This window comes from Alternaria burnsii (assembly GCF_013036055.1).
Source record: "Alternaria burnsii strain CBS107.38 chromosome Unknown 705, whole genome shotgun sequence".
Lineage (NCBI taxonomy): Eukaryota > Fungi > Ascomycota > Dothideomycetes > Pleosporales > Pleosporaceae > Alternaria > Alternaria burnsii.
In genome coordinates this window covers 209,817-222,701 of record NW_024066107.1, presented here as the reverse complement: position 1 = coordinate 222,701, position 12,885 = coordinate 209,817, and the positions used below count along the sequence as shown (strand labels likewise).

Here is a 12,885-nt window from a genome sequence, read left to right as displayed (position 1 = left end):
GTTAATCGGAGTCGACGGAACGTCTAGGTACGTCAGGCCCATCGAACGTTCGACTCCTAAAGAAGCGAGGCCCATCACTCTCTTCATCATCTGTCTCTACTGTCGATTGTGCCTTTCTATATCGTTCAGAATTTCTGCTTGCACGAGACGTACCAACCTCTGCGTCCGACGCACTGGTATGCTTCCCGTCTGGTTCATTATAGGGTGGCTTCTTCGTCGTAGCAGAGCCACGCAAGCGATGAGTATGTTTCCAAAGGCTTTCTAAATCGCGTTGATCCATGTCTCGGAGAATGATGAATCTGTCTGGATCAGTCTGGAAAGATGATTAGTGATTTCTCATGGTTCACCTGTGGTGAAACAGCTTACTGGATCCCATTCGTATGGAATATTATAATAATAGAGAGTTTCAACATCCACATGACGTTTGTGCATTGTGAGGTGGTTAGGTCGTCGCTTAGACGTACTGCTGCCTCCGTCTTCAAGTTTCGATTCCAGCAGCCCGATGTTGTACAAAGCGGCCTCTAGAGGTCTGAGGACAAAATGACATATCTCTAGAACCTCGTTCACGGGGCGATGATTCATCAGTATCAGGGTGGGGACTGCTTTGGCTCGGGGGTCACTCTGACTGGATTGGAGATAAGCTCTCAAAGCACGGTAAGTGTCTTCGTTGCCATAGCGAGGCCACTCATGGATTCTGGAGACATGTATCCCCATGCTCAGTCGTTTCGTGGAGAAGCCCTGATCAGTAAGACAGTAGTGGGTCAAAGAGGCGAGTAGATGGCCGGTATGGTTGGTTACAGCTGCCAAGTTGGTGACTGCGTCTTTGACCATCCCCAACAAGCCGTCTGGATGCCCGTACGCAAGAGTGCGCCAGCTCCCAATTTGGTACCTATGAGTTTACGTGGTTAGATTCGAAGCCGTAGTAGTGTCATTGATCCGATGGAGTCATGAGAAGATTGAGGAAGAAAATAATGATGAAACACTCACAACAACAAACCTAGCTCTAACAACGCGATGCGTTTGGTAGAGGTAATTCCGCTTGCAAGCCCAGTCGGTTGTTTGGCATTGTCGTGTGATATTCGTATGTAAGGACTGAGGATAATTTCCTCATGCGTAAGAGTGCTCGTGCCGTCGGTTGGTGTATAATATATACAGTCCACAGGACGGAATATGCAAGCTTGGCCACTCGCACCGAGACTCACGTAGTTGCTCGTTACGAGGAGTGCCAGACGCAGATGAGAATCTGCAAACTTGTGGTCCCGAAACTTGTCTTCTTCTAAGAGCTTATCCAGAGTTTTGTAGGGAGTCCATCGAGACTTGCGGTCTTGATAAACATGATATAGCATTGGCCTTTGGAGTATTCGATACTCTGTTTCGGTGAGTGTGCTCTCCATATCTTGCTTTTGCACTAAGCCATTCGCTGTAGGCTCTCCTTGAGATTTCTCCTCAATGAAGGCCCCATCCAAGGATTCAGTCTCGCTGAACTCTACGTGTTGTAAGTATCTTTGATCTGCATGGTCGATATAGAAAGTATTTGACTCACCATCCTCGGGACCGATCAAGTAAGTATCTCGCCCCCGATGTAGATTTTCGGAGGAAGTGGACGCTTTAAGCGCCTGTTTTCCTTTATCTCTCAGACTGATCGGAACAAGATCTTCAGGTACAACGAAAGGTCTAGTGAGGTTCATCTTCACAGAACCTAGACAGGTGTATTCATCCTTTTGAGTGCGATCAAGATCCATGCTGCTGGCGATTTCCTCAATAATATCCCCTTTCTGAATCCGATAGCGTAAATGTCTACCTACGCTTATTTTTTCTAGGCACCGTTTCTCGCAAGACTGGATACCGGGCGTGTCAATGACAAGTACGAAACCCTCAGGAGAAAGTCTCTTTGGTTCTGTATGGAGGATGAAGAGAATAGAATCCTTCCGCGCACTCACACCTCGATGTGGCCGAAACTGGCGCCAGGTGTGGCGATGGTCATAGCACAATTTCAGGGAGAAATCGGATCGCATGTCGAGACGAAGTTGACGGAACGCTTCCTGGCAGCTAAATAGCGAATTTTCGAGCCATTCCAACTGTTCATCACCTCCAGGAGCTTGTGAGTGCTGCTCGACAAGACCGTGCTGATGGCGTCCTACATGGTTCCCTGATGCAATGATCGCACGCGCCCGATCAGTAGGAAGCCTGGATAGTTGGCCTGTGGCTGCATTTGCGTTCGATGTTGTATCCGGTGGCTGAATATAAGTATCTACATAAATCCGAAGGTACCCAACATCCTCAGAAATCAACTGAAGATTCTCCAGATATGTCTGCTTATCCTCAGTTACCCATCTCAGTTTTGATCTGTATTTGGTCTGTCCTTGGAGCGAGGCCGAAACGTCTTCTTCTACCTTTTGCTTCTGATCCAACTCTGTCTCATTCAGTATTTGAGGTGGGATAGTTGTCACAGCAGTAATCTTTTCGGATTTGTACATGGGTTTCTCATCCGCATCGAGGGGTCTTTCTTTCTGTTTCCCCAACTCCTCGACCTTTTTCCGGCCTGACTTTCCTAGGAAGCGCCATCGTCGTTTATTACGAGGTTCTGAGACAGGTTCTTTGGTATGGGATAGCTCAAGGTCAGCCGTGGTAGTTTTGGGGTCCTTCAATGTTACTTGCGAGCCATCTGGCTGCGAGGAAGGTGTTAAGTCTAAAAACTACTAAGCATAAGACTTGACTATAGCAATTGTGAAACTCACCGCCAAGATACTTCTCCGCAATTTCCTGGCATGTTTCCATATTCAATTTGATCTCTAAGACGAGGCCGTGGATGTGCGACAGCCATTCTTTCTCATCTGTCGATGTACCCGTCTAGACAAATTAGACTTTGCACGATCCAGCCTGGCTCTACTTACTAATCCAAGTAAAGTCGCTTGGCGGAGTCGATAAGCCTGAATACGAAGAAGTCCTATCTGTGTGTCAAACCTCCTCTGGAGGCGTCGGAAATCGTTCCCGAAGGCTTCAGTGAGTTTGTGAATGCCATAAGCCTTATAGGCACCTTGTATTAGGGTGATTGCAAGTGATACGACGCCTATAGGGTCTGCCATTTTTGGTTAAATCGAGACAAAGACGACTCAGAAAGATGTCAGGTGGAAGACTAATCAAAATGACTCAGTGCAACAATTTTTGAGCAAATGAAAACTGGTAGCTCACTTTGCAGGGTTGAATCAGTTTATAACTGAGGCATGGGAAGGCTGAGGACGCGAATTCTGTCCAGCTGCGTAATGTAATGATGTATACAGGCTCTTCCCCCATTCGCCAAGATAAAGAGATCACAGGAAACGCTAACCTCGAAATTGCGAATACGGCGGCTAGAATGTGTCCAAACACTATTCATTGGTCGGCTTGTTAACGGCTGCCTTGTTAATGCAATCCTCATGCGCCACGACATGCATGTCAAGCGAGACCATCAGCCGCAGCTGAAACCTCTTCCTCAGCCCACCTCACTTAAAAAGGCTAGACATTCCAGACATATTCTTGAAGCCTAACCATCCTACATTGCTTGCGACGTTCTCACATTCGATTTTGGGAGCTTAGCACTTCATATGTCTGAGATGACCCCTCCAACTGCTCAAGGAGTAGAAGAGGTATGTCGGTTTACTTCAACCTTGTGAACCTTAACACAGCAGCATAGGAGTTATACAATGCCTGCATCTTCACTTTACAGAAATTGCAGTACCTTGCCGTCGGATTTTCCGAGATCAGACAGGTCCTGCTCATCCTCGAATCCATCGGTCCGAACTTTATAAGACAGGCAAAAGCCATCGCGCTAGTACACGATAAAGAATTGGAGCCCGTTACAAAAGTATCAGTTGGAATACTCGCAGATATTGGAGTCACATTGAGTCAGTGATATCGCTCTAAACAGATCTCCTAGATGCTAACGACCTCTAGAAAGCATATGTTCAGCGTGTGAAAAGCGCAACTACAAAGGACTGAACCTCGGGAGAAATCGACTATCCGAGTTGCTGGAACTTGCTGAAGTGAAGTCCGAAACATTGGACGCACCGTCATACCTAGAAGCGGATACCGAGGACGACGAAGCATACAACGAGCTGATTCGAGAATGGGTGCATGAGATCATGGGGTTGAGCACAACGTTCACTGCGTTATGCAGCGGCTTTTCGCTGCAAGTTCGGCTCACGGCACAGCACAAAATGGAGAGCCAGATCCGAGAGCGTCAAGAGGAGCACACCCGAGTGACTGAGCCCACGAACAGGTCACGATCTCGGTCACGATCCTCTACTCGTCGCAGAGAAGTACTAAGGGAATATGGGATATCAGCTTAACATGTGACGGTATGTTGGATTGGTAGATAATTATGTATCGATAGAGTTGCGATTTTGCTCATGGTACACCAATTCAAAGCTTTCGAATTTTCAAGTTGTCCCTAGCGCGATTTCGTGATCCTGTCCAAGACAAGATCTGGCTTCCATGCACCCAGCACCCCAGCCGCAGTCAGCTTCCGATACAAATATTGTGCAACTTCAAGGCGCAGTGTAATGTACGACTGTAGTTAACTTAAGCTGAACAAGACTGTCTCCAAAAGCTGAATGTTATTGTCCTGACTCCAAGCCTGGTTGCAGCCTTCATAGGAGGCGTCTGAAACTAGCCTAATAGTTCTCTTCTCTGTCTGAAGAGTCTTTTGCCTGGAACGTATCGGCTAACATCTGGGAAGACACAATGGATTTGTGGCCGGTGACTCGCGCAAACATCTGTGGTCCAGACTCGCGCATATCAGTATGAACAGTGTATCCAGTCTCCTCAACCACCTTTTCCCAATTGTCCCTGACAACCTCCAAACTCCAGTCACCGTTAGCAGGTCCGTGGAAACCGGGAGTCTCAGCCAGAAAGAGTCGAGCCACAAGCCGGCCCTGAGCACTGAAGGATTCCCCGTTGACCTCACACTCCTCGTGGACTAACCACAAAACTGGAGGAGCCACTTCAGCAGCTGGCAAAAACTTCTTCATATCATTTCGAACTTGCTCGTTAGGGAGAGCTCGTTCGACAAGAGGAGTGTAGCCCGATGGGGCAAGTGCGTTGACATGGATATTGTGCTCTTTTCCTTCCAAAGCAAGCGCCTTGGTTAGGCCCAACAACCCCATCTTGGCCGTTCCGTATGCAGATTGTGTTTCCATGCCAAACATCATGAGCGATAAGGTCATGATGACACGTCCATATTTCTGCTTCTTCATATATGGCCACGCCGCCTGCGTTACATTCCATGACCCTCCAATGTGAACTTGGAGCATATTCCAAAAATCCGTAGCCGACAAATCCTCAAACAACGTAGTGTTGGCGGCCCCAGCATTGTTAATAACGATATCAACACGTCCAAAAGATGTTACTGCGGCCTCCACCATTGCGTCTGCGACAGCTCTATCAGCAACACTGCCAACGTGTGCGATTGCCTTGCCGCCACATTTGAGGATTTCCTCTAGTGTATCTTGCGCCGTCTCTTTTGTTGTGCTGTTTACAACTACAGCAGCGCCTAAGCGAGCTAGGAGTAGTGCGTATTCGCGCCCCAGGCCGCGACCAGAGCCAGTCACAATCGCAACACGGTTATCGAAACGAAGAGGACTCGCTGACATGACTTCTAGTGAAATTTCGCAAAAAACTCAAGAAAGGGGTTACGGGTTGCGGGTTGCAGTGAAGTGCGGTATAGGTTGAGTTGGCCGTTGATCACAGTGAAGGTAAGATAAGAGGCGTGACTGTGAGCAACGTGAACGCTCTTCAAGGACGTCCTAGACCTGCTTTCAATGTATGTATTCATTGAAGAACATCACGTTCTGGACGAAATCCTCTAATAAGCGGATCTCAACTTGCTATTGTGGACGAAATTTTTCGGACGTTAGGCTTTCACGTCTCTCTAATAAGTCTAGTTCTATTGCCATATTAACCTAGAAGACGGACCAGCATATGATACGGAGTAGAGAGTACCGAAGTCGGATAAGCTTGTCATCTAGGGTAGGGACTAACTCAGTGTAGGTAGGTTTCCCAATTACACGATGTTAATATTCGTCCGTTCTCCACACAGCTTAAGGTGTTGCTAGAAACATGCGGCCCGAATACGGAACAAGTGGAATGGCTAGCTTAGACCCCAACGATGCAGAAGTCACTCTTCTCCGGGTTCCTTAGTCCGGAATTTCCAAACTCAAACCAAAATTACGGAGGTCGACTCCAAAAGTTATTGCTGACAGGGGTAGTCTCATTTCTACTGATATAATGCCAAAGTAATGCCAAAGTACTGCCGAAATATAGCTATCTAGTGAACGTCACCGTCTAAACAATCCGCCTTCTCGATACTCGTTCCCACTATCAAGTTCAACTATCTTCTGGACATGGATCGGTATCCTCTCTATCTAAGCCTGGATTTGGTGTTTAGGCAGCTCACTCTATACTTAATTCTATATCTTAGCTGTTTCTGCTCTGTTCTTTAGAGCACCCTTCCTAGTTGCTCTCCTCTTTATCTAAACCCAAGCTGGCTCTATTGCATTTAAATCAGGTGAATTACTACACCAGAGTAGCCGTTCTATACCTTCTCTAGAGGAGACTACTGCCTAGGCATAGTAGGCATAAGAGGGAGCTTTATCTTCTTAAACAATAGTGCTAGGCCTATCCTTTAGACACTCTTTACAAAGAGAGGAAGCTTTAGGATAAGGACTTTAGACTGATAACGCTACTTGTCAATACCTCCCTTGCTGTTGCCTCTAGTAAGTTTGCCCGTTTTTTAGTAAATCTCCATTCTGGAGGTCTCCCTAGCTTCTTCTTAAGCCAAGTCGAGATATGCCTGTTAAGAGGTCCCACTCAGCTCGTAAGACGTCTTCTATGGCCTCATTCATAGTATCGATCTGGGCTGCTGCTGCCTTTCTCTCCTGGGCAGTCTCAGCCTGCCAAACACAACAGGGGCCCTTCTTATCATAAGAGAAGCAGCCCCAGAACATAAACTCTGAGGATCCCTTCCACCTCTCTCATATTATAGGCTTATTAAACGCTTCTTCTGTCTTTATACACGGTAGCCACCACGGCGGTGGTTTAAGACGACAGAAGTCTCATCAAACCAGATAACATTCCGCCAATCTTCTAGCGTCCAGTCTTTGTGGGCGAGACACCACTCGAGTCTCTCCTGTCTCATCTTCTTGGATAGACCAGGCTTCTTGTTGGCTAAGTCTTCTTATATCCAGAAGCTTTAAGTATCCGCCAGACAGGATTTGGAGAGACTTGATGGCCTAACTGACAAAGCTCTGCAGCTATGTCAGCACAGCTCTTCTCGCGTCCATATCTATTACGCCGAACCTTCTGTATAATCTCCTCTTGTATCCGTTCTTGCTTGCGTGGGCGCCCTGTACGAGGGGCGTCTTCAAGATACTTTGGGAGGAGCTCAAGAGCAGCGGCGTGTGGGTCAAATCCTCTCTGACATGCTCTCTGGTAGATAGAGTCAATTGTCCGTGGAGAGACGCCGGTAGTTACACTAATCTCAACAGCAGCTTTGCCTCCAAAGGGGGATTTAAGTGCAACGATACGGAGTAGCTGCACGCGTCATGATATTGGGGCGGGGGCGGGGAGCCATCTCAAGAAAATATCAAAAATTTGGAAAAATTGACCTATCAGATCTCTAAACTGGGTGGGCAGCCCACCCAAATATCAGATATCGGCCAAGTAATATTCGGCCGATTAGGTGGCTAATTGACCTAGCTCAGCAATAACCTTTGGAGCCGACCTCCGTATGTAGCATTAATACTCGACCTAAGAATCACACCTGACGACATACACGAACATGAACGATCGGCTTGTGGTGCTAATATAGCTCGTGACTTGTAGGTGAACAGAGATCCTTGTTGGTTCAGATATGTGAGAAGAATCAGGAATCGAAGACATTTCTGCATATCAATGTTAAAGCGGGCCAGATTTTCATGGGTCGGCGTGATGGAAACTTCTACCCATGGGAAGGGAGGTTAATGCCTCCTCTTCATTTGTCGTGCTTATCCCGCACTGCAAGCCTTCAAGGGATCAGATCATCGATCGGTTCGACAACCCCGCTTCTAATTAGTTTGGCTACTAGGATGACCGAGATCACTAGAAAAAACCTCAAACGAATGGGTCCCATTTATGTTATTGGGCGCCGCTTTATAGTCGAACGACTCAAACTCTATATGTAACGAGTGTCTCTGCGTGCCAAAAGCCCTTGTGTGCCGAGAATGGGTGATTGGATCGTAACCGCTAGACAGAAGTCCATGATCCTTGCGATCCGATTGGTCATTTTCGGCACACAGAGACGGACGCTACCTAACGAGTTAGTTATATTCAAAAACCGATGGTATAGGTGTCCCACAAACTATTTGCGACCGACTACACTAATAAATCTTAGGTGCGGGCCACTGACCATACACCACCAGCGCGACTTGTAACATCTGTGCTAGGTAGCGTTCGCTTGTCTCCTCGGGTAGCGCTGCACGGTCAACAAAGCCTAGTTAGCCGTATCGTTAGCCCTACAACTTCTTTTTCCACCGGATCAGTTTGTTGATGCATCTTTGGAACTATTAATTGTTGTTTTCTTGCTAATTACATAGAATTTTTCAATCAAGATACCATGATATCGATGCCCACGTGGCATACACATTTCTATTCCCTGCTTTGCTTGGGTGTATGGCATTGATGTGTAATGATCCTACACTTGGGTCGCGAACGACTTTGCGGATTGCGTGGTTAAATTCGCAAGATCTTCTCCAGCACCAAACTTATCTACTCAGATGAGCGACATTTAAACCGTATATCACACGAGTACTATGTCCCTGATTGAGAATGATTCGTCTTCACACGCCTGACCATCCATCATGCCGTGCACATAACACTCGCCAACAAACTCATGATGGCCATCCTTACGAGTTCTCAATACATAGCAGACCTGTCCTCCCAGAAGAAGACAGATTTTGTCATCTATCTGAGCGGCTGCCGGGCCCAGTCCAATAAAGCCTCGACTAGTTTCGAACAGCCTTCTCCCAAACGTTGCCATCTTTGTATCGACAAGCATCCAGCTCTGCCTCCGAAGTTCTTCAGCAGTCAAATATCTTCTATCCTGTCCAACCAAGTCCCAATCTACAGCAAATCCCCTCGATAAGACACAATCGCTTCGAAAGTCTTTTCGTCCGATATCAGCTACCATAGTGTGATTGAATGCTTCCATCAACGTCTCTCCGGTGAAGTAAAGTTTGCCTGCAATTTCCGGTATCCATGATCGCTCCGTGTCGAGGCCTCTAGCGGCTAAAGTCCACTCGCATATACTCGATACTCCGATTATGCGGTCAAGTACTGATCCTTGAAGACATAAATGCGAGCCGTTAATGTAGCAGTGTCCACTACTCGTCCCGCTAGCGTTGTAGGCATTCTTACTTTCTCCGTACTCATCTAAGTTCAAAACCTTTTCAAAAGGAAACAGGGATGCTCGGAACGTCCAATCCGGTGTCCAGGACGGTAATATCATGTCGTGTTGGTGCTCAAAGACTGTACCTGGTGCTGATCTCCATATCTCACCGAGGACATCCAGAGAATGATCGGTCGACTTCGAGATATAAAAACGGACAATGTCGCTGTAGACCGCCGAGGAAGGTTTTGTATAATCCGGAACTATATCCTCTCCGTAAACGTCCATGGCCATTCCTAGGGCGGAGTATAGCTTGTCGCGAGGATCTTCACATTCGTATGCTCGGATAAGGTTCAAGACGCGTAACAGCAAAATCTGTGCACCCTGTTCCCTGTCTTTCCGGAAAGTGTCAAGCCGGCTAGCCATGGCTATGTCGGAATCAATACTCATACTGGAGCTTTGGTAATACGTATGGGCGATCTGAAGGGCTGCTCGTATATAGGTCCAGTCAATTCTACGGCTCCCGCAAAACAGGATGGTACGCGCAGGGTTGGCAATGGTCCCCTCTTGAACTATCCATGCTCTTCTCCACCAAGGCCGACGACATATCATTCGCAACGCTTCCAGCGCTCTCCGTTCTTCCGAGCCGCAAGGACCAAAGAAGAAAAGGTCGTCAGAAGAGATACTCGTAACTGCTAACTCCACAGATGCATCGAATTGTTCTTTTAGTTCATCAAATCTCACCTTCCATTCCTTCATTTTATCGAACGCAAGATCGCTATCTTGTGCAGCTGGCCCAAGCCAAATCGCAACCATCTCCGCTGAACGGTATATTGTATTCATAAGCCGGACTTGGCTGCTACGCTCATGAACGTCTGCCTGGTTGATACAAATCCAGTCTGCCCAGAACATCATGTTTCTTTCTCTTGCGAAGATGAAAATGGCATCAATAGCCTCGGCTAAGTTTTCAGTAATATGAGTCTCGGCACCATTCGCAAGGATAACTCTTGATAGGTTCTTGCATCCCCATGTGTACGACAGCGCCACGTATGGCGGGGCTTTCTCTACCTCGACTGTGACTATCTGGCAGGTTGGATTGGGACCGGGTAGGAACTTGACCAGTCTAATGGCTCGGTTGGATTGCAGAGGCTCATATGAAAATCTTCTCATTTTCTCGATTCAGGGCGTTGTTGACGGGTTCTAGCTTTCACTCATATCAGGCTGGATGATCGGTAGCGTTTGGCTGTCTTCGTCTGTATGTCCTTCGAGAATAGCAGTGGTGGCTAACGGGATTGCTGCAGCTATCAGTGGCCAAAGTACACCATGTTGTGTGGGAGAGTGTATTGTAGAAGAGCAACGGTGCGAGAGGTGGGAGGTTGGGATGGATGACGGTTGGATTATGTTGGTGGGAGGCGCAGCCAGGTTGTGGCGGAGCAAGGCTGATTGATTAAACTCATTCCGCCTTTGCAACACCAAAACTTCAACGCCTCGTAATTCCGTCACCATGAATCCAGTCAAGGCCATAATTGCGACTACACGATCGCTAGAACCAGAAAACCTTGTATGCGCCCAAATTGCGAGACATTTAGCCTACAATGCTAGCTAGGCGACACAAAGGCGTATCAAGCTCACAGCCTCAATCGCGAATAAAATTGCGATTTTGCTCATGATACCCCAATGCGAAGCTTTCGGATCTCCAAGTTGTCCCTAGCGGGATTTCATGACCCTATCCAAGATCAATCAGACTTCCATGTACAGATTCTTGTCAACCGCCCATACAATCAAAGCCCAGCTACCACCGCGGAAGTGTTGAGTCTCGAAACCAACAGCAAGCGTGTCTTCTCCCAAAGACCCATATGTCCTTCGCCACCATCCATTGGTATCGTCTTGCCAACCACTCTCGACCTGTGCTCCAACAATTCGGCGTCCAGGGAGGCACATGGACACCTCATTCTTTAGACACACAGGCATACGATCACGCTGACTCTCAGGGTCCCAGTCCTCTCGATATTCTATAACTTCATTACATAGACTTTCGTGCACATCATCGGGGCAGATTCCGATCTTCCATTGTGGGGTGCTGTGGGCTTTCACCCATTTATTTCTGCAAGTCAATCAGTCTCACGTCAGCCATTTAATAAGAGAGGCATTTGCTTACAACTTCCACTTCTCGATTTGGCCTTCTGTTTCAGTCATCATCTTTGCCAGCTTTCGCCTTCGATCCCACTCTCCCCTTAGCTCTTCTCGGACGTTCTTTAGAGTCATTACGCATTGTTGAAGGGCATTGTCATCATCTTCGGCGTATATGTGTAGATCACCCAGCTTCAAAATCGTCGACTGGACGGATATCTCTAGGGCTCGAGCGCCGACCAGACGATTGGATCGAGCGGCAACCTGGAGAAGCTGGGCAAGCTCAGCTGCGTTCCGAAAGTCTTCTGTGATAGACAATGACCCCTCCGGATGTTTGGTTCTGATGTCGATATTGGCATAGTGCGTAATGTGCGCCAGGACTGGTATAGGCGTATAGTGCTCAAGGAAGTTGACCCAAGCTTTCTGAATATCGATTTTGTGGAGCTGGTGTTGCAACTTCCGCGAACTGCATCCAACGACGACGACTTCATGCGTTTCCCTGATGCTACTAGATATGTGAAAGGAACCCATCTCGAAGGAAGATGCAGCTTCGACGGACACCGCTTTTCCGCTAAAGTCCGCTGAAAGCGTACTGGCAAATTGGTCGAGTTCCTGCTTCGTATCGGCCGAGTAGGTGCTCACGGAAAAGAATGTGGATTGAAGAGTTCTTCCAGTAATGCAGTATTGGCCGTACCTTGTCGTGAAGGTTCGTGCGTTATCTTCCCCGTACCAATTCAGCCGACCGAAACAGGACTCTGCTTCGTCAGAGAGCTCAAGCAAACGCTCATAATGCTCAGCAGGCAGTGTAATAGTGCAACGCTTAATCACTGTCATGGACGTCTCGCTACATTGAGCGGTCTTGAGTGCTTCCAGGGAGGCTTTAAGGTTGAAGACAGTAAAGACTGATGCAAGTGCACGTGTGTCAGAGGTCATGTATTGGAGTAAAGTTTCCTCATCGCGCAATATCTTGCTGCTGATCTCCAGAGTGTGCAGGTTCGTACTTCGAAGTTCAGAAGAGGGATGACATGGCCAAAAAGGCGAGCGCAGCGATTGCTGTTTGTGGAGATCGTAGCCGGAGCCAATTTTCATATAGTTGTCGTCCCACGGTATGCACCCGTGTTCGCGGACATAAGACGAGAACATAGAGTCCATAATTGGCTTTAGTCGATAGAAGGTTTCCGGGTACCAGCACTAAGTGCCACGCCTGGTGCTGATGTAGTGTGCAAAAAGAAAAAAATACGTACAACAGCGGGGATTCGCTAGTGGTCACCCACCTAACTACTAATCTGCCGGTACACTGCTTGTATATGGCTGAGCGGACGGGAAGCCTAATTTTCAGTGTCCTATGGTCGTAC

General features: G+C 47.7%; 6 protein-coding genes across 6 annotated transcripts; 1 reads left to right on the top strand and 5 right to left on the bottom strand.

Annotated features, from left to right (window-relative positions):
• Position 1: 1 nt before the first annotated feature.
• Positions 2-3,086, bottom strand: GT037_000081 (uncharacterized protein; the record flags this gene model as incomplete). Its single annotated transcript, XM_038925128.1, has 7 exons — positions 2-90; positions 154-313; positions 367-889; positions 988-1,486; positions 1,544-2,689; positions 2,739-2,850; positions 2,895-3,086. The coding sequence occupies 7 exons, from the start codon at positions 3,084-3,086 to the stop codon at positions 2-4; spliced, it is 2,721 nt and encodes a 906-aa protein (XP_038790984.1).
• A 507-nt stretch (positions 3,087-3,593) lies between these two features.
• Positions 3,594-4,328, top strand: GT037_000080 (uncharacterized protein; the record flags this gene model as incomplete). Its single annotated transcript, XM_038925127.1, has 3 exons — positions 3,594-3,626; positions 3,674-3,884; positions 3,934-4,328. The coding sequence occupies 3 exons, from the start codon at positions 3,594-3,596 to the stop codon at positions 4,326-4,328; spliced, it is 639 nt and encodes a 212-aa protein (XP_038790983.1).
• Positions 4,329-4,652: 324 nt separating this feature from the next.
• Positions 4,653-5,630, bottom strand: GT037_000079 (uncharacterized protein; the record flags this gene model as incomplete). Its single annotated transcript, XM_038925126.1, has 1 exon — positions 4,653-5,630. The coding sequence occupies one exon, from the start codon at positions 5,628-5,630 to the stop codon at positions 4,653-4,655; it is 978 nt and encodes a 325-aa protein (XP_038790982.1).
• Positions 5,631-7,203: 1,573 nt separating this feature from the next.
• GT037_000078 (uncharacterized protein) lies at positions 7,204-7,557 on the bottom strand (the record flags this gene model as incomplete). The annotated part of the gene is made up of 1 exon (XM_038925125.1): positions 7,204-7,557. A coding segment is annotated over one exon (354 nt), but the record flags the coding sequence as incomplete, so codon positions are not given.
• Positions 7,558-8,812: 1,255 nt separating this feature from the next.
• GT037_000077 (uncharacterized protein) lies at positions 8,813-10,570 on the bottom strand (the record flags this gene model as incomplete). Its single annotated transcript, XM_038925124.1, has 1 exon — positions 8,813-10,570. One exon carries the CDS (start codon positions 10,568-10,570, stop codon positions 8,813-8,815), a length of 1,758 nt encoding a protein of 585 aa, XP_038790980.1.
• Positions 10,571-11,140: 570 nt separating this feature from the next.
• Positions 11,141-12,682, bottom strand: GT037_000076 (uncharacterized protein; the record flags this gene model as incomplete). Its single annotated transcript, XM_038925123.1, has 2 exons — positions 11,141-11,504; positions 11,559-12,682. The coding sequence occupies 2 exons, from the start codon at positions 12,680-12,682 to the stop codon at positions 11,141-11,143; spliced, it is 1,488 nt and encodes a 495-aa protein (XP_038790979.1).
• Between the last annotated feature and the right edge of the window lie 203 nt (positions 12,683-12,885).